At 38.2% G+C, this 27,169-nt stretch overlaps 2 protein-coding genes across 2 annotated transcripts; one reads left to right on the forward strand and one right to left on the reverse strand.

Moving 5' to 3' along the window:
- Window positions 1-3,185: 3,185 nt before the first annotated feature.
- On the reverse strand, window positions 3,186-17,051 carry LOC122057166 (proteasome subunit beta type-4-like). The gene is made up of 7 exons (XM_042619178.1): window positions 16,874-17,051; window positions 16,722-16,786; window positions 16,357-16,433; window positions 6,395-6,524; window positions 6,034-6,193; window positions 5,689-5,874; window positions 3,186-3,471 (listed from the first exon to the last, which is right to left on the reverse strand). The coding sequence occupies exons 1-7, from the start codon at window positions 17,018-17,020 to the stop codon at window positions 3,358-3,360; spliced, it is 879 nt and encodes a 292-aa protein (XP_042475112.1). The 5' UTR covers window positions 17,021-17,051; the 3' UTR covers window positions 3,186-3,357.
- Window positions 17,052-19,607: 2,556 nt separating this feature from the next.
- LOC122057573 (lipid phosphate phosphatase gamma-like) lies at window positions 19,608-21,143 on the forward strand. Its single transcript, XM_042619719.1, has one exon. It carries the CDS (start codon window positions 20,172-20,174, stop codon window positions 20,844-20,846), a length of 675 nt encoding a protein of 224 aa, XP_042475653.1. The 5' UTR covers window positions 19,608-20,171; the 3' UTR covers window positions 20,847-21,143.
- Window positions 21,144-27,169: the final 6,026 nt, after the last annotated feature.

The raw sequence follows: 27,169 nt of genomic DNA on the forward strand, positions 1-27,169 counted from the left end.
ATGCCCCACCTTCAGTTGATTATATATCATCCGTACAAAACAATCCTCTAGAATCAAAATTTTAAGGGACATATGAGCTCTTGTTAAGCATATAGCTCAAAAACTCACTCCACTCCTTAAGCATCCACATCAAATGCCAAAGAGACTTTCAAGTGCTGTCCTTTCGCTTTGCACAGATCCAAGGAGTATGCCATAAGTGCCTTTAGAAACATATGCATATAGCCAAAGCATTGTAGGCATAAGAAAACATAATATCTTTTGGTTTTTTCACCTTGTTTTTTATAGGCTTTTCTTTTTAAGATCATAGCTCACTCTACCATCCAAGACATTGGATCCCTACATCAGGAGGCAAAGAGGGTGGTGGTTTTTGACTGAGAGATGAGCACTGGGGTTTAAGGACACGATCTTTTACCCAGGGGAATCTCTTGATGGTCGACGGTGACTGAACCCTTGTAGCCTTGGTCTGATGGGAGGACAAAGGATTGCGTCTTTGCATATGCTTCAGCTGCGGATGTGGGTGAAAATAGGGCCTTGTCTTCCTTCAATTCTGCACTCTCAATCATGCCTTCAGGCCATTCAGGGCAATCAACCACCACTTTTCAATGCATGAACATTCAGCCATGTACTCAGATAGTGATGGGGACTCACAGGTTCAAATATAAAACTTGACGTAAATTTGAATAGTCAACTAGGTAAGTATGTGGATGGTCTTATCAAGAAGGTAGTCCAGAGAAGGACCAAATTAGTGAGGGAGGGAGTTGAGCATCTCGGATGCTAATTTTCTGGGCATAGGAGAAGACAGAACCCCATAATTTGGACGTGGACAAGGAGAGGCTGCGACAAATCAAGGCTGTTCAAATTACCAACTGTCCCAGTATAGGATGGCCAGGATGTTTAACAGGCGTACAAGGCCTCCCTAAATGTCAAGCTCAAAGATTGGACTCTACTGAGTACTGAAGGTTTGAGGGTTTGATCGTTCCGCTGCAAACGACAAGCTAGACACACATAAACAAAACTGGAAATATCTAACATTTCCAAATTGAAATCAACTAACAACTACATAACTTTGTGATGAATCTTATCCAAACTAACAAGGTTTTTTCAGTTTATTGTAAAATCTTTACTTCCTATCGATAATCTTAAAACGTGGAAGAGTTATTCCTAGATTGAATCACACAAACAAGAGAACAACTGAGTTAATGTTTCCGTCTCTCACTTCCTCTCGCTTAACCCTAACAACTAACACTTAGGTTCCATTTTCAGTGAACTGGTTCGAGTCCAAGGTTATCATCATCAAAAAATTTTGAAGTAAAGGAAATAAATGATCTGCGCAAGCTTAGAAATATTGCGAGAAAAGATCGGAATTACAGTACTAATCTCTGTATCTATTTAAGAAGAGAATGAAACATCAAATGCATTGATTGGAGCAAAGGTTACATGCCTGAAAATTTCTTCTGTTGGGAAGCTAGACCTTCATCCGCTATTTCGATCACCAATGAGCCCACGAACTCACTCAGGAGTTTGGAGAATGGAGTTTTCGACTTTCTGATTCGGAGGTCCAACGCACCGCGGGAAAAAGGAAATCTGGGGAGTGGTTTTCTGTCCGGAAGCGTGGCCTACACTAGCGATCCCTGGCATAGGCCACGCTCCGGGCAGAGTTCTTTTTCCTAGAGAGGAGAAAAAGATTCCGATTTCCGACGCCTTATCCACACGCAAAAATCCGCCATTTCAAGTGAGCGGAAGTGCGGAGCCGGCATTGGGTCAGTCTTGGACAAGAACCAGAATCTGAGGAAGCAATCTAGTATCGGTTGGAACCTAAGAAATCCACATGGATAGGAATCAGAATTGGGATGGGGCTTTACAGGACTCGACCAATCCGGTTCGGATGGAAAATGGTTCTCAACTGGCATGGTATAACCCATATTGTTTGGGACACGATGACTTAAATTCTATCAATGACGAGTGAAAATTTTTCTAAAGTTAATAAGTAATTGTGTAAATATTTTATATAGAGTTTCGTTATATATTTTTAGTGAGGTTTTCTTTATCCGTAAACAATCGGAGGGAGGTGTGAGGACGAGCACTATAGCCCTAGTCTCCATTAATAGTGAAACAGGATCTCATCTCACCTCATAACATTAGCAATCTTCCCAAACTTTATAAATCTATGTGCATTGTGTGATTACTTGTTCTTATTTTCATATTTTTTTTACATCATTTTAGGGTTGCATTTATACAATCCACATGTTAGCTATTCTTTTTTCACGTGGAGAAATGATGAGATTATTCCATCCATTGAATAAGGAAGTCATGGTCTGAATCAACACTGCCAAATATCCCTCTACTAAAAAAAAAAAATGTATCAATGCACACCTACGGTGCTTTTTTTATTTTTTCTGATAGAAAACCTACAATAACTCGTCACATGAAATGACCTCTCTATCCCAATATGAAACCATTTTGTTACTGCTCATTGGTGCTTTCTCCCACACACCTTGCTCAGATAGAACCCTCTCATAAGTTCTGAAAGTATTAGAACCTTAACATATATTTTTTGGGAGAGGATTCCTTAAAACATAAAGTGACCAGTGTGCCAAAATGAAGAGCAATGAAAATGCATGTGGAAACATTAACAAGGGTCCAATCCCTGATGATTGGGGGCATTTTACCGCAACTTGCTACAAATGGACAAATCGTAGTGGCCTGCAGATTATATTTTAATAAAGAGAAAAAGAAAACTACCAGACCTTGCGACCCTTGCACCGCACAATCTTATTACCCTTACTGGTCTATCCTCTGTGAAATAAAGAATCCCATTAATATTGATGCCTGTGACACGACCACGCAGCGATCTCTTTCCGTACAGTAAATTTATATGAAAAAGTGCCCAACTCCCATTGTAGAAACCATGGTTTGAACCAGAACCAGATCGTGATTATAATCAGCTAATCCTGATTTTGATTCCAGGTACTTCAGTTAATGCATACCTGATTTCTAGGGATCATGCGAATCCATGGAGGATGATTCCATTGCCAATTCCGCTTACTTGAACAACGGTAGGAACACATTCCTCTACCCACTTACTTGGCATTCTAACCATCAGATAAGCATGTTAGGTAAGCTGCCAGCCTGCTCATCACAGCAGGCCAAGCACATTTGGAGTTTTGTACTCAAAATACCCCAACTAATAAGAAAAGAACTTCAAAACTATGCCGTAAAAATCTCAAATGTACAAAAAAGGAAATCTATCATCTCAGACCAAGGAAACAGCAAGACATACAATCTTCAACAACAGTCAATAAGGTTTCTACAATATGCATCCGGGAATCAAGATGTCACAAAACAATAAGAAGCTGGCTACCATGATCCCTCAGCACCCTTCGTTGGATTTTCAAAAGCAGAGAACCCCCAAAAAGTCTTCAATGCATAAGGCTGAGAAATGAAAACCCCTGCTTCTGTGATCTTTGCTATCTGCAATTTCCAAGTCACGAACGTATTAGATGATGGAAAGACAACCAGGTATATGATAAAAAGCTGACAAACAGTGTTGGTATAGAGTTCTGTTAAGAATGGGGAAGGGAGCTGAGGGGTTGAGAGTTCATCGTCTATCCTTGAAGCCAAAAAAAAACCATCTCACATGGCACCAACTTGAAAAAACAGAACTCCAATCCCATACCCTTTTGATATGAAATCTTCTAGGCTACGTCGAGCTGAACTGATGGATTTATGTGTCCTCTCCTCAATTTCAAAATTATTTTAATTTTTCTTTTCTTGCCCTGAGTTCCAAACATAGCCCTACTGAATAAACACAGACCCAACTTCTCCCATCCCAGTAACTTAGCACCATGTAAGACTTGTCACTCAACATGTTATATATATATATATATATTCCATTTAATTAATGCATGCATATTCATCATGACAATATGAAGCAAGGATAAGAATATCAGCATTGGCATATTATGGGCATCTGGAGCACAAGTATGCACCAGAAGCACACTGAAATGCTTATATATGTAAAAGATCAAATGAATGTATAAATATAAGTATTTTCACTGAATTTTCCACATCAGTTAAGCTGTTTAATATGCTTATAATTTGAAGTGGCAGCTGGAATCAAAGTTGATGAATTTTATCTTCCCATCGACGATGGGCAGAGAAACCATATAATTGAACTACACTCCACTAAAACTCCTACCATAGCACCATTCCCCCAACTGAATTCTCAAATCGGACGGTGATCTGCGAGGGCATGCTATTGCCATGAAGGCTACAAGCCTACAAGCTTCCATTTAACATATTCAAGAAACAAGGTAATTCACTGTCCAAGAATGAAGTTTGAAACACCTAATACCTATGATCTCTCTCTCTAAAGATGATCAAGATAAGGCAATTTTTTGGAAAGAAAAGTGAACATAGGACAGGACAGGACAAGACACCATTAATCTCAAAACATCCAAAAAGAATAAAAAAGAAAAGCTTTTTTCGGTTTTTTGAAGAATGAAGAAAATTTGTTCCAGCAGGTGAAGAAGTAAATTGTTATTGAATATGCAGCATACATGATCTGATTTAGATATTAAAGCTCAAGGAGAGAGAGAGAGAGAGAGAGAGAGAGAGAAACTCTAAGATACTCCTGAATGACCAATTTCATTATCTTGGTCTGATAATGAAAGGAGAAATTGAAGAAAATGTAGCAAATAGAATTGAAATGGGTAGATGATGTAGAGAGGTGTTTGTGAAATGCTTGTGCTACCAATACAAGTGGAGTTTTATGAGACAGCCCCATGAGCAAGAAACAGTACATACATAGATATTAGATAAGCATGGATGAGGATGTCAGGATGGAAGAGTGTCGGGACCGCTCTCAGATAGAACCAGAGATGAATGCATTGGTGGCAACTTAAGAGCGGCACTAGTGGAACTTCTTTCTTTTTCTTTCTTATAGATAGCAGCAGTAATAGAACAGAGAGAAAGACCGATGATAGCAAAGTGAGTCTTTCTTCTATGTGGAGGTTTGAGTATGCAAGGTCATTCTTCGGGAAGCTGGAGGAAAGAAATCATTGGTGGATGAGATGAAAAATAGAATCGAGAACAAAAGCCAGACAACAGTAAATTGATTAGCATTTAGTGGTAGATAAATCAATGGTATTGGGGTCCAGGATAGCTTAAGTGACAGGAATATGACCACTGACATTTGGAAGCACTATCAAGAACCCATACTTGGTCTCTAATCGGTAGTCATAGAATGTTCAAATTACACGAAAGGTTCTAAATTATTGGACTAGGCATTAGCAATTATCTCCTAAAAACAAATAAAGCTAAAAGAAAGGGAGAAATTTGTGTACACCAAATAAAGTGCAGGGCAAGTTTCTATACAGAGGTTATGCTCTACTCAGAGGGATAGGCTGAGAAAACTGTTTCCACCAGAGCTAAGTGTGAGCCCTTTGTACTTTACCTCGAGACTTTGTATTTTAGGTGGTTGGTGAATTCGCCCAAGGCCCAAGGCCCAAGGCCATTGTTTACAAGATCCCTCTTATGTTTTCCCCCCTCAACTCATGCTAAGCCTTCTCTTAAGTAAATGAAGCTCTCATTTTCATTTTAGTGATATAATATCAATGAACAGAAAAAGTTATATTTTCACACAATGAAGCACCAAGGATGGCATGGGAAGTAAGAAAAGAATTAGACCTGAAGCTTGTTGACAGCTGATCTATCACGGTATAAGAGCACACGCATACACTTCTCCAGTAGTTTAACACCATCTTCAAAACTGATGTTTTCATGCCACTCATCACGAAGAATTGGCCGTGCAAGGTGATTTCCAAATCCAGTTGCTATATGATTGTCCTCAAAATGAACACCAATCATACTAACCTGCACAACAAAATCCACAAAGACTTAAAAATGTCACATACTGCCAAATTCACTCCTGAACATCATATTGAAGACGAGAGATGTTTTAACTAACAACCAAATAACAAGTAATTAAAGGCAGCACAGATGCAAGAAATTGAAATGCAATACTGGCACTACCATTCCAAGATACTTCTGTCCTTTTTTCACTCCACCGAGTACAAGTGAGTTCCAGAGTGGATTAAATTTGTTCCGCCGATTATACATAACCCGGGTCAAATAGTTGTGAACCTCTTTGGGCCCCAAAGAGTTCCCATCATCCCACATATTATCATTTAAGCTGCAAAGATCATATCCCAACAAAGTCAAGCACTTCCTCAGACATCAAAACCATCACACAACCAACTAAAACCAAAAAATGGAGAACTGGAAAGTATCATGTTCTATGTGCAAACCATTCACTTTCTTTAGGCAGAGGTCATGTTGTTAGCAAAGCAATATCTTAAAAAAACATTTTTTTTCCAAATCAAAAAATGCTTACACAAGTTCATCAAGATAACGTAAAATCTCCTGGAAATCACTTATCTCTCCGCTTGCACCAAGAAGGGAATGTTTTCCAATTGGTTTTATTCGCCCCACATTCTTGTAACGCAAAGTAGACCCATAGGAACCTGTCAATCGAGCGACAATAATTTTCTTAGAAATATGCACCAGTTACTTGTAAGACAAATATGGAATGTGGCATCAGTGACATCTGACAAAGATATGGATGCCCAACAGATTCTTAATATTTTCAACCACAGAGTTCCGAGAGGACATGAATCCTAACATATCCCAAAAAATTTCAACCACATACAATTCTGAGAGAAGTAATATGATCCATTGCGTAAAGATGCCAACAACAGAAACAAGTTGATAACTGGAAAAGAGATAACCATCCGATAATTCATTCATCTTTCTTATAAATAATCATCTATTGATAATTAACGCATTTTTCTTAAATACATACATACATATATATAAGATGGTCTGTTTGTAAACAAGCAGGTCACAAACAGACTTTCTAACCAGACAATACGAGCCCCTGATTAAAGTTGCTTTCAGTTTCAACAGATAGATAAATGAAGTAGTTTCACTCACTAAAGTGTCAGGTTGTTTAAATATTTTTAAATCCTTTGGTTAAATGGTAAAATAGAAATCCCAAGCCCCAACTTATTATTGTTTGATCGAATGAACTTGTTGGAAACGATCCCTTCCCTTCGACACCATCGATTCAGGTAGCCTCCATGATCTCTGTTCCGCTGAAAAAGCTGATCTCTACTTATATGATTTATTTCTATATATATATATATATATGGAAGAAGAACAGAAGAAACAGCAAACACAAATGTCTTGACCACAGACTGCCATTTCTTTTTCCATTCTCTGTTCCCCTGTTCCCGAGCTAGCAGTCAAGTGTCTGCTTTTGAAGGTTCTCAAATCTCACTCTCTTTCAATTGATGTGCGCCTTTGTGGAGTGGAGACTTAGTACCTTATTTTGCTAAAGTAAATAAAAAGTTGAGATGCTAATGCAATAGAACCACCAATTCTGGCAAATCACAAACAAGGTTTTGGGGACTCTTCTCATCGTCCTCCCATTCTAGATAACTCGTCCAACAGACATATGGAATCCAAATCACACAGTAGCATTGGCCCACAAGAACATGATGATACCCACTTCGAGGGTCTTGAAGAAATCTGTGAAGAGTGTTCAGAATGGGAGGGACCATTGATCTGCCGCAGTGACTGCATTGTTACTACCGGTGACCATACCCAACTGGTCAAACAGATAAGGAGAATGTGGTTCCCGGTGGAGCTTGTAGTTAGTTGACCGAATAAAATAAGTTGGACCAAAAGGCCTTTCAAGGTAACACATGAAACCCTTAGCTCTGACTGAAACAAAGAAACAGAGAGAAAGAATTATAACGATTATAAGGACAGAGGAACCAATGTACCGGACGAGACAAAGCATGCTAATGCTACGCTTATGGTCGAAGGAAGCAAGTAACAAGGGTAGAGTTCAAACGGTAGTGTTCCCGTCTGTTGAGCTGAGTTGAGTCGATTTGTAGAGGAAAGCCAAAAGGGGAAAGAGAAAAACCAAGAATAGAAAGAAACTCAACTCAATGGCTCATGACAGCGAGAGGTGGAGGGCTATTGGTTTGGGTAAGCGATGCATCAACTCATAGCGAGGAAGGGATGAGCATTGAATGAATGATTGGACGAAGAGAAACAAGGAATGGAGTGGAGGAGTTCTTATGGACTGTGCAAACAGAACCTTGCAGTGGTGGTTTACTTTGGTGGGAGTCTCTCTCCTTTATATAGTTCTGTTTACTTGGTCTTCACTCGCTTTCCCTCCCCCCTTGGCCAGTCATTGCAGTAATAATTTATCAGTACCAGCACTTGAACAGTAACATGTCTAATGAGATGAGGCAATGCCGTGGAAGAGAGAGAGAGAGAGAGGAAATGGTAATGCTTGTGTGAAAGACCAACAAATAATGGTGGCATCACTTGCGACTCCTCTAGAACCCTACAAAATTTTGGGATGTTAATTTGAATATTTAAACTTTCTACAAGAACACCACCAAAATTTCTCATTAGCAGTCGTCAGGCATGGTTTGAGAGGCAGAAATGACTAAAGGCAAATTTAGAATATTTTAGTGCAGTTAATAAAGTCAATTAGTGGGATTATTGTATTGAGAGCAAATATTTCCCTAATGGATGTACCTTATATACATACGTAAATGAGCTAGCTATTATTATGAAAACAAGAAGTCAATGTTGATAAGATTTGTTAATTATATAGGTATGATGAGCTAGTTAATTAAGTCTTACTTAAATGCAATTGCACGAGTGTTCATGCAATATTGATGGATCTTATAGATAGAAGAAATTGAGTTCATTAGATATAATCCAGTCATTGCATAGTTGGGGATATCACATTTAATATAGCAAAGAAATTAGATATTACATTTTATCATGGTAGATGGAAATTATTGATTGCCAAATAAGAGGTAATAGGTTTGGATGACGTGGTTACTAAGGTTTAGTTGATCAATAGTGCTCAAGGCACAAATGTAAATATCACACAAAGGGGTATTGAGCTAATGGAGGTGATGTAATATTCACACAGGATGAATAATGACTTTGACCAACCAAATCAATTAAACAATGAGAGATAATGTGTGGTGTCACATAATGAATAGTAACTTTGACTAATAATGATTCACCTTGCAGGCAAGACACTGATGAAGGATTAGGGAGTGTAGCTAAATGTTAACAATAATTGATCTTAATCATATCACAATTTGTGGTTCAACAAATATTAATTTGAAGTTATCCATTGACAACAATTTGAAATTTAAATTGTTCTTCCTTACTGGTCAATTTTAATTTAATTGAGTGAGGCGTCCCCTTGCATGTGCACAAGAATGGTGTAGAGACACATGAGATTTGACCAAAGAAGTGACTAATGCATGAAAATCATTTTTTACCAAATGGGACAAGTGGAAGATTGTGAGGCTAGTGGAATATGATGTGGTCTTCCACTTGGGCATAGTCTTATATAGTGGCCATGTAGGCTTTAACCAACATTCATGACCCCAAGTGTAGGGAAGCTTGACAATAGGTGGAGGAGCTCTATTCGTGATCCTTTTTGAAACTGAAACATTTTTTGAATACAAAAGTTCAATATCTTCCAACGAATTAGTGTAGGCACGATGCTTCTGTTCGAACAAATTGCAGGTCAATCTTCATAAATTTTATCGTAATTGTGAAATACTTAATAAAATGCGGGGAAATAAAAAAGAGTAGGGTCCTTTGTTTGCCTGGCTAGTCAATCATGGGCTAGTTCATAGATCGTTGGGCTTCGATTACCAAGTAATAGAGACTTATAGAACCCGAGGATTGACGCTTATTGACTATGAGGATGAGTAAAAAAAGCTTAGGAAAGGTTAACGAAGAGTGAAGACTAAAGACTTCTTGTAGAAACCCTTGCTTCCATCCAATACTTCTTCTACTTGATGCAGTTTGGCGATGGATTGAGAATATCTTTTATTTACTTTCCTTTTTTAGAGTTAGAATAAAATGGTAAATTTTTATTTGAGTGAGAATTTTATTTCTATTTTAGTTAGATACAATATTTGTTTCAAATAGGAAAGTAAGTCTGTTTTCAGTCTTTAAATAGGTTTATCGAACTCAACCAAGATTTTAGAATTGAATGAATTGGAAAATTTATGTTTTTGGTTTGAACGATGGCTATCATGGCTACCGACCCCCTTTTCCCCCTCACTGAATTTTTCTAACCTTATTTCTCTCCATCTCTCTCTTTTCTGATCTCACTTTATTTCTTTTTCCTCATCCTTTTTTATTTTTTGGGTTTTCTTGTAAACTTTGTTCTGGCCGAAAGTTGCAGATCACAAAAATAGATGGGTTGTTCTCTTTTGTGACTGGTCTTTTGACCTAAGGTTTTAAACGATGATATCCCCTCCCTGGGCGACCAGATCCTTAGAGCTTCATGTGTCGTAAACCATCCTTGTTGTGAGGAATCAAACCTGCAACTCATGATGGTTTAGGATACCGCGCAAATTGGTTGCAAACACAGACTAGTAGCATAATACCCAAATCTCGGAGCTGCCGATGCATGTTTCTAGGAGTCCTTGGTGCTATGAACCCTTGCCTAAAAGGTCAGGTCCAGCAGGCCAAAGATGAGAGAGTTCATCGTTCTTCTGCTAGCTTCCGCCCTGTTCTTCTTGGCTGAAGGTTGAAGACAACCTAAACCAGAATCGTGGCTTGCATGTTTCTAAAAGGTATTTTTTTTCTTTTGGCTATTATTCTCTTTGTGACTTTGTCCTTTGTGTTTCCAAAATACCCCTACTTTTCCCCCTTTTTACCTCCAACCTTTGCCTTAGTTTTGCTTCCTAATTTACTCCTTCACAATAATTCCTAATTCCCTCCATATCCCATCATTTACTTGAACCTCCATTTACCCTTTAAGATCCCTTTTTAATTACAAGTCTACCACTCCCTTCTAAAGTTCCATTTATTTACAATTCTGCCATTCTAATTTTGGGTTGAGTTATTTGGTCATTATTGTGGGCCTAAGCGATCCGATTTCAATCTCTTGGAACTCGGATCCGCATCAAGTGATATCAGAGCAAATTTTTTCTACAATTTTCCAACCATGACAGGTCACATCACCAATGTTGAGTTACACAAATTGTATCGTGAGTTAGCCGAAAACCAACAAAATATTAATGCTAGGCTTAAGAGGGCTAAAGCCAAGTTTGACAAGTTTATGGAAAAGATGACTGCTTTTATGAAGAGGTCTGACAAACAAGCTAAAGAATGATCCTCTATATTACCTCCTCAGCTCAACACTTTACGGATCAAAGATACACCTCAGAGGCAGCAACTTGATCCAGTTGTCCCCCAGGATGTTACCCGACAATTTTCTAACAAAGATTAAGGCATCAAAGTTGAGGATCCAGAGTTTAGTGGTGAAAATGAACCTGAGGAATTTCTTGACTGGATTACCAAATTTGAGAGGATTTTTGCATATAAATCTAATCCAGACGTGAAGAAGTGTGAACTCATTCTCATCAAGTTTATCGGGTATGCATGTTCATGGTGGGATGATGTACTACATGCAAGGTTTGTCAGAAGACTTAGACGGTTAGACCCATTACCAGTTGGGAGGTCATGAAGCAGATCCTGATTGAAAAATTTGTTCCTCTTAATTATGAAAAGATAATGTTCCATAAATTACTAAACTTGCAACAAGGGAACAAAGATGTGGATTCCTACACCCTCGAATTCCACAAACTGCCCTCAAGGTGTCGACTTCAAGAAACAGACCAGCAACGGGTGATGCCATATATCAGTGGGCTAAATACTAAGATTTGACTTGAGTTGGCTAACACTGATTTCAGGTCTGTTTATGTGGCAGCGGCTCATACCAAGACAGCTGAAGAGAAATTTATTTATTGGGAGAGTACGCTCAAGACTCCTTCAGTTTATAGACCTCCAGTACGTATGGAGAAAAAGAAGCATAAAGCTCGCAGAGTTGAAATCGGATCGCTTAGGCCCACAATAATGACCAAATAACTCAACCTAAAATTAGAATGGTAGAATTGTAAATAAATGGAACTTTAGAAGGGAGTGGTAGACTTGTAATTAAAAAGGGATCTTAAAGGGTAAATGGAGGTTCAAGTAAATGATGGGATACGGAGGGAATTAGGAATTATTGTAAAGGGGTAAATTAGGAAGCAAAACTTAGGCAAAGGTTGGAGGTAAAAAGGGGAAAAAGTAGGGGTATTTTGGAAACACAAAGGACAAAGTCACAAAGAGAATAATAGCCAAAAGAAAAAAATACCTTTTAGAAACATGCAAGCCACGATTCTAGTTGAGGTTGTCTTCAACCTTCAGCCATGAAGAACAAGGCGAAAGCTAGAAGAAGAACGATAAGAACTCTCTCATCTTTGGCCTGCTGGACCTGACCTTTTAGGTAGGGGTTCATAGCACCAAGGACTCCTAGAAACATGCATCGGCAACTCTGAGATTTGAGTATTATGCTACCAGTCAATGTCTACAACCAATCTGGGAGGTATCTTAAACCATCATGAGATGCAGGTTCGATTTCTCACAACAAGAATGGTTTACGGCACATGAAGCTCTAAGGATTTGATCGCCTAGGGAGGGGATATCGTCGTTTAAAGCCTTATGTCAAAAGACCAATCACAAAAGAGAACAACCCATATATTTTTGTGATCTGCAACTTTCAGCCAGAACAGAGTTTAAAAGGAAAACCCAGAAATTAAAAAAGGATGCGGAAGAAGAAATAAAGTGAGAGATCAAAAAAGAGAGAGATGGAGAGAAATAAGGTTAAAAAAATTCAGAGAGGGGGAAAAGAGGGTCGGCAACCATAGCAGCCATCATTCAAACCAAAAACATAAATTTTCCAATTCATTCAATTATAAAATCTCAGTTGAGTTCAATAAACCTATTTAAAGACTGAAAACAAACTTACTTTCCTATTTGAAACAAATATTGCATCTAACTAAAATAGAAATAAAATTCTCACTCAAATAAAAATCTACCATACTAATTCTAACTCTAAAAAAGGAAAGTAAATAAAAGATATTCTAAATCCATCGCCAAACAGCATCAAGTAGAAGAATTGTTGGATGGAAGTAAGGGTTTCTACAAGAAGTCTATAGTCTTCACTCTTCAGTAACCTTTCCTAAGCTTCTTTCACTCATCCTCATAGTCAATAAGCGTCAATCCTCGGGTTCTATAAGTCTCTATTACTTGGTAATCGAAGCCCAACGATCTATGAACTAGCCCATGCTTGACTAACCAGGCAGACAAAGGACCTACATCATTTTTATTTCTCCCGCATTTTTTATTAAGTATTTCACAATTACGATAAAATTTATGAAGATTGACCTACAATTTGTTCGAACAGAAGCATCATGCCTACACTAATTCGTTGGAAGTTATTGAACTTTTGTATTAGAAAAATGTTTCAGTTTCAAAAAGGATCACGAATAGAGCTCCACCACCTATTGTCAACCTTCCCTACACTTGGCGTCATGAACGTTGGTCAAAGCCTACATGGCCACTACATAAGACAATGCCCAAGTGGAAGACCACATCATATTCCAGGAGCCTCACAATCTCCCACTTGTCCCATTTGGTAAAAAATGATTTTCATGCATTGGTGATGCAGTATCAACAAGAGTTTACACAAGGAGAACCAAGACCAAGGTCGACCCAAGTGGCTAACTGGGTCGACCCAGATCTGGTCCAAGTTAGCCCATGGTTTGGGCTGCTGATGGGGTTACTAATTAGTTATTTAGTTTCTATTTTGAAGTCCTAAATTAGTTTCTAATTTCAAGTCATTGTTAGTTTCTAATTTCTGTCCAGACTAGTTTCTATTTTCATTAGATTCTAATTTTCAATTTTTAGTAACTACTTGTAATCAATTTTTAGTAACTCAGATTTAGTAACTCTGAGTTACTATTACTAATAAACACTCCCCATCATTATAAATAAAGGATATGGCTCTTTTATGAGGCACAATTTGAATTTAAAAGAAAACTCTCGTTGCTGCCGCTGGGTATCAATGGTGGTTCCTTGTGTTTGATCAAGGGCTAGGTATTGGTGGTTGATCCAATCGACACTCTGCGGCGAGAAGTCCGAGTGGGTTGTTATTATTTCTAGTCTTATTTATTGGTTCTCTTCTTCACGGTACAGGTAAGTAATCTGAATTTTTCTGCAGAAATTTCTGGGTTAAGCTCTCTGTTTCCTATTCTGTCGACCTAGTCTATTTTGGAGTTCTGGCTACCCGATTGCTTTGAGATTTTGGTCGATTGTTAGGACCACTAAGAAGGGGACTTGATCCAGTTTTGAGACAGATCAGACCTCTGGTTCAGTTGCTGTGTAGTGATCTGCAGTCCTGGCCGATAACGGATTCTGCCCATAAATTCTCGTCTGATTTCTGATTCCTGTCGAGGTTGATTGTTGCTTATATTTTCTCAAGGGATTAGACTTCTAATCAGTATTTAGACTTGCTACTTGTTCCTTAAACATCTACTGCTGAAGTTTCTAAAGTATTAGAATCGATGGTCAGGTTTCAGATCCTGCTGTCCAGAATTGAGTCTTGATTTGATTTGTCTATTCTGGTGATGTTTTGGCTTTGATCATATTTTATTCATACTCTATTTCTGTTACTTGATATCCTATTTGTTAGTGCAAACTCTACTCTCAAAATTCCAGATTCTGAGTTTGATAATTCTGGGTTCTAAGGACTGTTGGCTGACTAGTACTGGACTGTTGTGTTGACTACTGTTGGGTGAATTTTGGTTGTTCTTTGGTTTACAAGATCTTGTTATTTGGGTCTAGTTTGGCTTGTCAAACCTATTCCTACATTAATTGGTCACTTCTTTGGTCAAATCTCATGTGTCTCTACACCATTCTTGTGCACATGCAAGGGGACACCTCACTCCCACCTTGCCATAAGGCTAGAGCACAAGCAAATCCTCACCATTCATGCAAAAATGTAACATGATGTCCACCATTGGAACCACATCCACAATCATTGTCCATATTCTCATCATTGTGTGCATTTCAACATCCTTATCTATGCCATCCATGTAGCAACTGATTTGTTGATAAGAAAGATGAATAATAAATGGACACCAAGAAGGCAGTGGGACAGAGTTCTCCCCAGTGGTGTTGTGTTGTGGAAACCAAAGGAAGCAGTGGTAAAGGCATTCATTCTGTCAAAATCTATAAGTGAAAACAGCATTGTCACAAAATTTTGGTTCAATGAAACCTCACTGGCACTCTTTAGAATGTTTGACAACAAGGGGAGAATCTAGGTCTAACTTCTGCACTATCAGGGGCACTCTGTTTTCACACGACATAAGAGTATCTTCCAAATTCCCAATATGTGGGAGAGTGTCTCACAGTTGACCCAAAACAAAAGTTCAATAAAACAATAATGGAAAACTTTTGACAAACTAAAAACAACGTAAAAGAGACATCATGAATGATTTTTTCATTCTTTCTTGAAAAGGATACTTCACGATGAGAACGAGAAATACTATGGCAGGAGAAAGAGACTAATGAGGTTGTTAAACAGATTTAAATTGTTTAGAATTAAATACACTCACATCCATTTTTCTCCCCCTGCAAATTGCCATCAAATCAGAGTGATTCTCGAGATTCCTCTTCTTCAACCCCCAACCCAAAAAACAATAAAACAAAACAAAGAAACGTAATTTATTCCCATTTTGGCTGATTGGGTGGGGTAGGAAAAGTGAAAGGGAAACTCTGGGGTTAGCGGCCTCAAGATGATGCAAAGTAGTTGTTGGGACTTGGGACTTAGTTGATCTTCATATTAGAATGCAACGCAGGCATCAACCTAATTACAAAGGTCCATGCTTGAATGACCATATTTATTATCAAAGACCGGTTCTCTAAAAACGGCTTAGCATTTTGCATCATAAGTATTTTGTCACGCTCCCACACTCTTGAACCATACAAGAAACAAAAACAACTGTTCTTCTTATTGTTTTCAGTTTGGGACAACATCAAACTGCTTCCCAAATATAATTTGGAAGCAAGAATTGCCACACACACACCAAAAAAAAAATTGCATACAGAGAGGAATGGAATAAAGCCAGGAAAAAAAATTATAAGGTGATATTGTAATCATCACATACAAAATTCTTTTGCAAACTCTGCCATGACAATTCAATTATAATAACCAAAATACACATTCATAGCTTCTTGTTACAATCGTATTGATAATGACAGATATAGGAGTCATCCCCACAAAGCTTGATATAAATCAATCCAAAGTGGTCTATTATTGATCCCATGACAATATAAACTTAGAAAGGTTGGAAATGAAATAAGAACATAAAGCCAATAAAAATGGAGTAAGGTTCAGTAATTGACCTCCCATATCAGCAGCCATGAGGATTCCATCCTTGTATTTGATACCTATAACCGACGTACCAGTGACATATGGGTACCTATATGAAAGCTCAGCCCAGTCATAATCTTAAAGATTATACACTGAGATGAAACTAAAGAATTGGAAAAACAAATCGAAACCAGTCTGACCTTCAACGTTAGCATAATTACACCATCATAAAACAGCTAACCTAGTTGAACAAAAAAAGGGGCAGATGCCCCAGCAAGAAGAACCCTAGTCATTTACATCACAAGCAACTCGTGCCATTTGTTTCAGAGTTCAAATACCAACCATTGCATTAAGGAAACCTTGACAAATTTCAGATCACGTGACTCAAAAGACTTACAGTGTTCTTTCAGATCCAGAAACATGGCTCGCTAAAGCTTGGTTTGCAGGAGATGAATCAATCGACTGCAAAATCAACCACAAAAGTCAACTTAGTTAACAGACATTAACTACCAAAGAGACGAAGTTGGAATATTGGTATTCAGAACGTACGTCCATCTTCAGGTTCATCCGATAGTAGCAGACTACACGGTGGTGTTTCGCTGGAAACTCTGTGCTCGAAATGTTAGGAGATTCCCCTCTCCTCAAGAAACCCACTCTTAAAAGCAGAGTTTTGGAGCAAACCGGGTCGGGACGCATGCGCTTTTTCCTCTAAGTGATCCAACGGGAATGTTGTGGTTCGGCTTAATTGAACCGTGGACTGACATAGCGAGAAATCCCCGGTTTCTGGGATGTAAATGGATAGTCCGGATTCGCATTCGTATTCGTTTAGAAGTATTCATAAATTAACCGAAAAATAATTATCTGATTCAATTAAATAATCAATTAATGATTTTAAGGGTTCTTGAAGTTTAAATAGGCTCTATAGAATGAGGAAACTAGTTAAAACAACTTAGAAATATAGATTAAGAACAAATTATCTTCATTGGGAGGAGGAAGGTCCATGTTACACGAGTCATAGAGTAAACAGATAGTTGAAAATCCAAATTCGATCTGCATCGATATTCGTTTAGGGATATTTGTATCTGGTAAAAAAATATCAAGATCCGAGTACATCCGATCTGAATTCGATCCATATCCAATTCGTTTACATCCCTAGATTCAAGGTTTTTTTTTTTTCTCACAAGAGATAGCTACTTGGGTCGAGTGGCCCACACCAGAGCGGGGGCCAATGAGAAGTCGATAACGCACATAGAGGCATCAACATTTGATGGGTTTCTTTATTTCATGGAGAGTTGAGCGGGGCTTTTGTACCTTCATATTTAATGCCATGTTTTGCTTTACCAAAATAGATTTGCAGGAAACTGATACAAACTTCTCTAAGAAATCTCTCCTCATTAGATGGCATAAATATATGCAAACCAAAGTTTTTTGATGATGGGTATCAAGACTCATGAAAACCAAAATTGTGCCATTATTCTTAAGATGGGTCAGTTACATATCAAATTTCCCTCAGTGTAAAAGTGTCTATTCGATGGAATAAAAAAACAAAACGTTAGAAATCAAATAAAACGGACCGTTTTGGTTTCGATTTTGATATTTTTATTTTATTCCTCGCGACTTCTGTTTTGACTAAAAGATCAAAACTGATTAAGTGGTATGTTTCAAGTAATGAAATATTTCTTGAGCAATTACTATATTATCAGAGATTTGCCTACTAGGGAGGAAGGCAAACTGTAAAGGGGAAATGATTATGGGAAGAAGATGTTTAAGCTTACAGCCATTATTTTGGCAAGCACCTTGTATGCCACATTGCAAAGATTTGTGGGTCTAAAATCTTCCACCAAACTAGCATTTTTTTTTGGAGATCATGCAAACTAGGGTGTAGTAAACATCATGGGGCAGTGAGAGATGTTGGAAAAAAATTGTCACAAAATTACAAACATCAGGATAAAAAAGATCCCATAATTTTTTGAATAAAGCAATATGGAAACCGCCAGGATCAGAAGCCTTATGAGCACCAATAGAAAAAACCATTTTCTGAATCTCATAAAGTGAGGGAATGTCAGATAACAAATAAGCCTCATCGAACAACAACTGTCTAGTGCAGTTGGTGAGTTGTGGTGTACAAAAATCCCATGCTCACTAGGAGGTCTCAAGTTCGAGTCTCCTGGATGTTACCTAATTCACTCAATACCTATTAAAAAAAAAATAATAATAAAATGAAACCTCATTGAGGGTAAGGATGGGAGGGAATAGGCATTCGAGGAAAGAGGTGCCAATAGAAAATAGAAGTGGTGAAAATAGAACATAGATAAGAAAAACATAGTATCCATTTATCTGGCATTATAGATTCTCTTATTTGACTTAGAAAGAATTAAATCAATGGTATGGTAGAAACAGGTATTCCGATCACCATTGTTAATATAGGTATGTCGGGATTTTTGGAGCTAGAACTTTTCCTCGGCCTCAAGAATTCAATAGAGGTTGTTTTCAAAGGAGGTCACATAAGGACAAGTTGGATCATATGAGTTTTCCAAGGATGCATGACAAGAGAAGAGATGGTTCCTCAAAAGTTCAATGTTTCCAAAAACCTCATGGTTCCAACGATTTAGTATTTTGCTCATAGAAGAAAATTTTCTCAACCACATTGTCCGATCCTAAAGTCTCCAAAGAATGAGAGCAAAAGGGAATGAGTTGAGAATGGGACAGACAAGCTTCCTATAAGTGGAAAAATATTTTTATATTTGAAGTGAGGTAATTGGAGTTGAAAAGAATAGCATTATGATCAAAACCAACGTAAGAGAGTTTAGAGATGGCGATATTAGGGAAGATAGAGAACCATGGTACCGAAGCAAAAACCTTATCAATGGATTCCTTTATGAGCTTGGGTGGCTTATATTTGTTTGTCCTGGTGTCCTAGCTATCAGGTGGTTTTATTTCATCCAAATCGAAGAGAGAGAAGAGATTCCAAGGCCAAGGAAGAGGAAGAAATTTTAAAAGGGGTACCTCCCAGTTTATCAAATTCAGATAGAACCTCATTGAAATCTCCCATGATCAGGAATGGTAACGAAAATAGTGGAATTCAACCCATTCCTCATACCAGGTAGTAGAAGTTAGGGAGAAATATATACATAGATCAATATTCAACCAGTAAAGTTCTTATAAGAAAAGTCACAGCCAAGAAGAAGGATCCTAAAAAATGGTTGAAAATTTTAACTTTTTGGGGGGGGGGGGGGGCGCGGGGATGCCGGGGGGAGTTTTCAACTTAAAAAAAAGAAAAGAAAAAACGTGTGTAACCGACCAACAGGTGAATATAGTGGATAGGTGCATATACATTCAGATGACAAAATCAACCATTCCTGATTTTCAGCAGCGCTCGTTGTTCTAGACCTTAGATTTTTGGATTCTGGAAGAAAGTCTCTCTATCGCGCTTTTGCTCTCTATCTCCCTGTAAGTGAACCTAGTTTAACTGCCAATCCCACTTTCTGGATCTGGAGCTTTTCAATATTCTCTATTACTTTGATGATCAACGACTTCATCAGTTCAACTTCAATTGCCATTTTCGTTGTTTGAACTTCTGCAACTCCGCCTGGATTACCTGCCATCACACCCCTGAACCTCCAAAGATTCCGCTGTAACCTTATGACCGACGGACCTAAGCCTCATACTCGTTGACACTGACCATCTTAATTAGTGGTTCCCCAATTGTTCCTCTTTCTATCTGAGAGTGACATTGAATTTGTCAACTAGATCCGACCTTGTTTGCGAGAAGAAACCAATCCACTACGCCGCTGCAATTGCGCAGATAGACTCACAAGCCAGTTGACCTCTCATAGCTCCAATACCAATGACAACACATCCACTAAAAGCCGTTACTCTTACCCACGTTCGGTACCGAAAGGGAGATCAACTGGGTCACTTCCTCGCATGGGTTTCTCTGATCCCCGTTTTCATTAGCATGGGTGGCTTCATTTCCCACTTTATGTTTCGTCGAGAGCTTCAGGGCATGTTCTTCGCCCTTGGCCTCCTCATATCTCAGTTTCTGAACGATCTCGTTAAGACATCCGTGCAGCAGGCGCGGCCCGAGACATGTGCCATGCTTGAGATGTGCGATTCACATGGTTGGCCTTCTAGTCACTCTCAGTACATGTGCTTCTTCGCTATATACTTTACTTTTCTTACATATAGGGGAATTGGGTTCCCAACGGAGACACAGAAGTTTATTGTGTCTTCTATATCTTGGGCTACGGCCATCCTTACCATGTATTCTAGGGTTTATCTGGGCTACCACACTGTCGCACAGGTCTTTGCTGGCGCTACTCTTGGTATCGTTCTTGGGGCGCTCTGGTACTGGGTTGTCAATTATCGACTTGTCTTTTATTTCCCAGCAATCGAAGAGAGTGCATTTGGGAGAATGTTCTATGTTAAGGATTCTTCCCACATACCAAATGTAATGAAATTTGAGTATGACAATGCTAGAGCTGCTCGCAAGAATTTAGCCCAGAAGCGTGCATCAGACTGAACAATAAACAAATCTTCCAGGTTTGTTGATTTTCTCTTTGTTTTGAATTAAGTTTTAATGCTCAATTGGTTAGTTGCATCTTCGTTCTTCTAGTTGTGTTCAATATGATCTAATAGTACCATATATCTAATTGGATTGGCTTCAAAATGAGCACTGCAAAACTGTTGCATTGCAATCAACAGCACTTGGGTGATTTTATTTGAGAGAGGCAAATTCTGTCGATTTGGCTTGTTTCTCGTGTAACAGAAAGTTCATCATTGAGTTCGTCAATGAAGCTAATATCTCATGAAGTCGATATGTTTTGAGTCAATTGCAACTACAATGATTATGCAGTCATGATCATTTATCATCATTATTCATAAAAAAAGAGAAAAAACGAAATGGTAATCTCTTGCCGTTCAAAGGGTCCCATAATTCGTGGGTTGAATTGGTTGATTAGACATTGTATTTGAAGTTGTCTGAGTAAAATCTAAGTTTTTCTCAGCTAGAAGTTCTCATATTTGAAGGTTTTTCATAAGATAGTCTATAGGTGAGTGAGAGGTGCTAGAACATTATTCATTATCCCCATGATAACATTTTATCTGTGTAGGCCTGTTTATGGGTTCGTTGAAGTTATTTTGATATTTTTGAATCTCATATCCATGTTACATGGATTATTCAGAATAGGTGCTGCACCCATGTCCGACACATGTGGGCCTGGACTCCAATGCTATACACACCTATATAAAATACGACTATGTCCTGCTATGAAGACATATAAGTAATTTTAACCACCACTAAACTGAACATAACATGTGTAGACAGGAGAAGTAATTTACTTATATGCACTTAAACGTGAATAAACTGATCACTTGTAGAAATAATTCTGTGAGTAAATCATTGGTGGAGTATCGTTGTGTCCTGATACGAATTGCCTAGATTTGATAATGAGAATCCACAAGCTGAGGTGTTCCATGTGGTGCTCCAAGTAATACATACCTGAATTTGTCAGTCCGTGGAATAGCTTTATTAGTCGGTTGGCTTAATTGCAAGTGGCTTTTATTTTCAAATTCCTCATGCCGGCTCATGGGGAATTTTTTCTTTGTCCATTTTATTTATTCTTTTCATTTTTTTTAAAGCTGAGTCAAGTTATCATAGATCTATTCAGAGGTCCGGTCTACGTTGCAATTGTGTGGTTAAAGTAGGACCAGAATGGGTGTGTAGATTTGTGGTTGTTATTGAGTTCTATGAAATTGAGTTTGAAGATCTGCAGGGCTCGTGGGAACCCGGTTCAACAGCTAGGTGTTATTAGAACCTTCAGCCTGTCACATCTTTCTTGTGAAGTTCAATTTGGTTTATTATTGATTATCTAAACCACTTAAACCCGCCCCCCAACAGAAAATTTATTTGTCAAAATTTCCCCTTGTCAAAAAAATTAATGCTGTATTTTTTATTTTATATTCATTAGCCATGCTTCTTAATTACTGAAGTTATTCTTGGCAATTGTAATTTCTAGAAGGTCTATATTGTTTGAAGTCAAAGTTAGGGGTTACTTTCCCTGGCTTATAATTAGCAGGGTCTGTAGGTTGTCAGCCCTTTGTATGACCAGCAACAAGAGAAATTGATGCAGCCAGCCAACTTAGATTCCAGATTAGGAATCAGATCTGAACTATTTTCCTAATAAAATAGGGTTGAAAAGGCTTGCTCCACAGACTCAGATCTGAACTATTTTCCTAATAAAATAGGGTTGAAAAGGCTTGCTAGGTTGTTGATTTCAGCAAACTGCACTTGGAAAAAAAGAGAGAAAAAGAAGAACAAAGAAAAGAGATAGGTAGTCCCTGCTAAAAGTAATGTGAACAGTAACTTTAGAGCTAAAGAGGAGAGAGAGGGGAAAGAGATAGGAAAATAGGAAAGAAGAGTTCTCAAAACTCTCAATTGTCACTAAAAAAGAATATTCTTCAGCAACTATGATTGGGGAGGGTGTTACAATCATTTAGAGAACCAAAAAAGATAATGTGTGACTTGAACAAAATTCAGAGTATGTGTGACGAAAATATCTTCTGGCAGTTCCTTGTCTTCAACTTGAACAAAATTCAGTATATGAAGCTTTGACTGCAAGTCCTTATCTTAAAATGTGCGAGGAAGAACAGACTCTTGATATAAAACTACTTTCATTGCAATAGGATCTTTCACAAGCTTGTTTTCTGCTTGAAGGGAATGCATTTTCTCATCCTGTTTTGCCTCTATCAACTCCTTTTATAGCTGCACCGTTAGTGTTGTTTCAATCGGCTTTAAACAACCATCACATTGCAAGTCTTTCAGGACAATAGTTTGTTGTAAATGAGAGTACATGAGTGCCCTTCAGGTTCAAGGACAACCTTCGGTAAATCCATCCATGATTGACCAACTACGATGAAATGCTTGGAAGAAGGAGATACATGACATCTAGCGCCATAAAAGTCGGAAGAAACTGAAAAGTCGATGAGAACATCACCATTAGATTAAACGATGATCTCATTTGTCTTAGGCAACATCTCTACCACAGACTGCGAGACGAGATTCTCATTCCGCCCTTTACCTCTGAATAGGGAAGAAGTCTTTCTATTGGGAAAACAAACTCTAGACTTGAAAATAAAGGTATCCATGGCCAGGATAGGCTCTGATTCCAAGCTGATGCAGCCAGCCAACCTAGATTACAGATTGGCTGCTCTTCGGACCCAGACCTGAACTATTTTTCTGATAAAACAGGATTGAAAAGGCTTGCTGGTTTGTTGCTTTCAACAGCCTGCGATGGGAAAAGAAAGAGAGAATAACAGAAGAGACAGGGCCGGTTCTGGGTCTGTGAGCAGTGCCCATGAACAGTATTTGGGAACAGTAACTTTAAAAGAAAAGAGGAGAGAGGAGAAGAAAGGGATAAGAAAGGGATAGGAGAGAAGAGTTCTTATAATTCTTAAATTTCACTAAAAAAGTGTCTTTTTCATTAATGATTGACTGGGGAGGGCGTTAAATGTATTTAAAGAACCAAAAAGATAGAAGGAAAAAAAAGAAAAAAAAGAGAGGAAATATCCAATTTCCTAAAATAAATGAACTGAAAAACTACTCTTAGGGCTCTTATGTTGCTAAACTACAAAAACTCCCAAAAGGAAAATCTTGTAGTAGTCTTGTAGATTTACTGATGCAACAACGCTTCGATGGATCAACCCAAACCTGCTCCAAAGCTCGGACCAAGAACTAGATCCAATTTGGGATCAAAATTACTGATTTGGGTGTTATTAAAATATTATAGGATTTTATTTTATTTGGGAATATTAGTAATCTTTATTTTTGGGTAGTTTCCAGATAGGTAAGAAGTTTCCAATTTGAGTCCTGCTTTGTTTCTAATTCTATTAGTCTAGGTTTTAGGAGATTTTATTTTTATTTTAGTCTCAGTCTTTAATTAGGAAGCTTTAATTTTAATTTGGTATAAATTAAGCATGTAACCCAAGCTATGGGGATATTGAATGAATAATGAATTGAATGACTTGTGGCCAAAGCCTGCGTGGTTGTGCTCTCTTCCCCCCTCCTCTCTTATCCTCTCATCCTTCTCCCTTGCGAGCATGGTTCAAGATCTCGGCACACTAATATCTTGTTTTTTCAAAAATGCGAGACAAGATGAATGGCTAGATACAAATTGTACAAGAACTTGACTGAAATCTCGAGATCTCGCCAAATCTCGCCTCTCTCTCTACTTTTTTGAAGAAAAAACACCAAGAAGCAAGGATTTTGGTGCTTTTGCTAGACGATCTCCAGTCCTACAGTCATTGAAGCTTAAAGAGTAGAGAATATTACATCCTCATCTACATTTGGAGTTACTTTTCTTATATATGATGTCTTTTAAATTCTTATGATTATATTGTGTCATGTGTTTATTATGGAATAGAGCATACTAGCCTAAGGTCCGAAGAGTCAGAGACTACTTACATAGGGTGCGAAGTCAAAGGACAATTTTAGGTTTGATTTAAAAAAACTGATGTTTCCATTGTGTTTAGAAGGCCTAAAATAGGGTACTACCAACTTTCAGTGGGCTAACCCTACTTACATAGGGTACATTGTCAGAGTACCATTTTGAGTTTGTTTTTTACAAAACTGATGTTTCCATTGTGTTTAGAATGGCTAAAATAAGGTAAATACACAGTTTCAGGTAGGGGTGTCAAAACCTAGCCCAAACCGATAAAACCGACCAATAAAACCCAAACCGAACCAAACCAATCCTTATTGGATTAGTTTTGGACTGAGGTATGTTGGGACCGGCTGAAAACCGATCCAAACCGAACCGACCAATAACCAAACTGAAACCAAATCGAATGAAACCGATAAAAAAAAAATGATTATGAGATTATAAATTGATGAATTGACTATCCATTTTTCACAATATTAGTGAGAAAATTTTTCATTGTAAGGGGAATTGTTACAAATCATTGAATATTAGGTTATGAATAGAGAAGTTGATTTGTAAATTGTAATAATGCTTTCATTGATTTTCTTGTTCACTATACAAAACTAGTTGGATAGTTAAATGAATGATTGGGGATAATAGAGTTCATTTTGTGATTTCAATATTAGTCATCTTCTTAGTAATTTGTTATCCATTGGTTTCAATATTAGTTCCCTTACAACAATAAACCATGATTTAATCATAATCATAAATTTAAAGTGTTTATTTTCGTCAAATCTTGTCACTATAAGTTATGTATGTAAGATTTCATTATGGTTGAAGCCCAATAATAAACTGATCTAAACCGGTATTAACCCGATATTGAAAAACCGAAATAAAACGAAACCAAACCGGACCGAAACCAAAACCAACCAAAAAATGAAGTTCCTTAACGGATTGGTTTTGGTCTCCCTCATTCCTAAACCGAATCCGATTCAACCTGATCAAAACCAAACCGAACCGACCAACTGACACCCCTAGTTTCAGGGCCTACAAAGGTCATATGTCCACCAAGATCAACTAGCAAAACGATGGCCCAAAAAATACAAGATCTCGGCGAGATCTCAGTTTTTTTTGGGATAGCCAGATGGCTGGCGAGATCGAGATTTAAAACCTTGCTTGTGAGAATCCCCTTCCCCTTTCTTTTGTGCAATCACTCTCTTGGCCCCTTTCTTCCCTGCGATCTCTTTATCTTCCCTCCATTTTGCTGTCTTTCTTTTTATCCTGTAAAATCCTTCGCTTAAATCCCTTGTTGGATGGTGCCCCCCTCCTTCCTTCTTCCCATTGAGACTCCTTTTTGATGCAGATACGACTGCCCTTTCTTAGTTGGACCAGCATGACCGGCTTTGGAAGCCAAGAGCCAAGAAGAACCGGTCCAACCCAGGGTTTTGGTCCAACAAGGGCTGGAAATAAAATTAGTAGTTTACTTAGTATTTTATTTCATGCTTTTCCAGACTTGAATGTAGGAGTAGGATTTACTTCCTTGCTTTGGTTTCCTTTTTATAGTTGTTTCCTAGTTTAGGCTAGTTTCCATTTTAGTTAAGTTTCTAATTTAATGTTCTTATTTTCCTATATATTGGCTATACTCGATTGAAGATTTAGAGAGTGATTTTGATTATTGAATGAATGTGTTGAGTGTGATTCTCTTTTTTTCCCCTCGCTACTCTGATTTCCCTTTCTTCCCTAAAGGTTCTCCATCAACTTGGTATCAGAGCCCCCCACTCAAGAATCATATTGAGAACCAAAAAAAAAAAAACCCGATTCTGTCCAGAGAAGAATAGAGCCCCCCCTTTTCTCTACCGCCTCCTTTGTTCCTTCCGACAGCAGCAAAAAAAATAAAAAAAATCCCAAAACCGCCCTGCCCTACCGCCTCCTCTTTCCTTCCGACAGCAGCAAAAAAAAAAATCCCAAAACCTCCTTGCCCTACCGCCTCCTCTGTTCCTTCAGACAACAGCAAAAGAAAAAAAAGAAAAGGAGCAGCAAGAAGAGAGAGTCGATGAAGAAGAAGATCGGAAGAACAATAGAAGAAGAAGAAGATGAGATGAGAAGAGAGAGGCAGCGACATACCTGAGTTGAAGCCGTTGCGAGTCACCCATCCCTTCATTGGAGTCGCAACGTCTCCCTCCTCCTTTGCCGATTCCCTTGGGTCGATTACAAGAACTCCCACTGCTGGTTTCGTCTCTAAGCAGGAGGACCTTTTTGTCGGTAATCCAAAACCCACCCCATTTTTTTTTTATTTCTCTTTCCACTTCCTTTTTTTTTTCCCCCATTACTCCTCTTTTATCTATTAATTCCTTCTATCCCTCATTTTTTCCTTATTTACATTTAGCTCCCTGCCCACACTTGATATCCTTTGTGGTTTACTTGAATC

Source organism: Macadamia integrifolia, chromosome 12 (assembly GCF_013358625.1).
Source record: "Macadamia integrifolia cultivar HAES 741 chromosome 12, SCU_Mint_v3, whole genome shotgun sequence".
Taxonomy (NCBI): Eukaryota; Viridiplantae; Streptophyta; class Magnoliopsida; order Proteales; family Proteaceae; genus Macadamia; species Macadamia integrifolia.

Coding starts and splice junctions, on each gene's coding strand:
- LOC122057166 (XM_042619178.1), bottom strand. CDS start 17,020: ATGCGTCCCGACCCGGTTTGCTCCAAAACTCTGCTTTTAAGAGTGGGT. Junction 6,194..6,394: donor CGTTATCTTGATGAACTTGT/GTAAGCATTTTT, acceptor TGATCTTTGCAG/CTTAAATGATAATATGTGGG. Junction 3,472..5,688: donor CAGCTGTCAACAAGCTTCAG/GTCTAATTCTTT, acceptor TGGAAATTGCAG/ATAGCAAAGATCACAGAAGC.
- LOC122057573 (XM_042619719.1), top strand. CDS start 20,172: ATGACAACACATCCACTAAAAGCCGTTACTCTTACCCACGTTCGGTAC.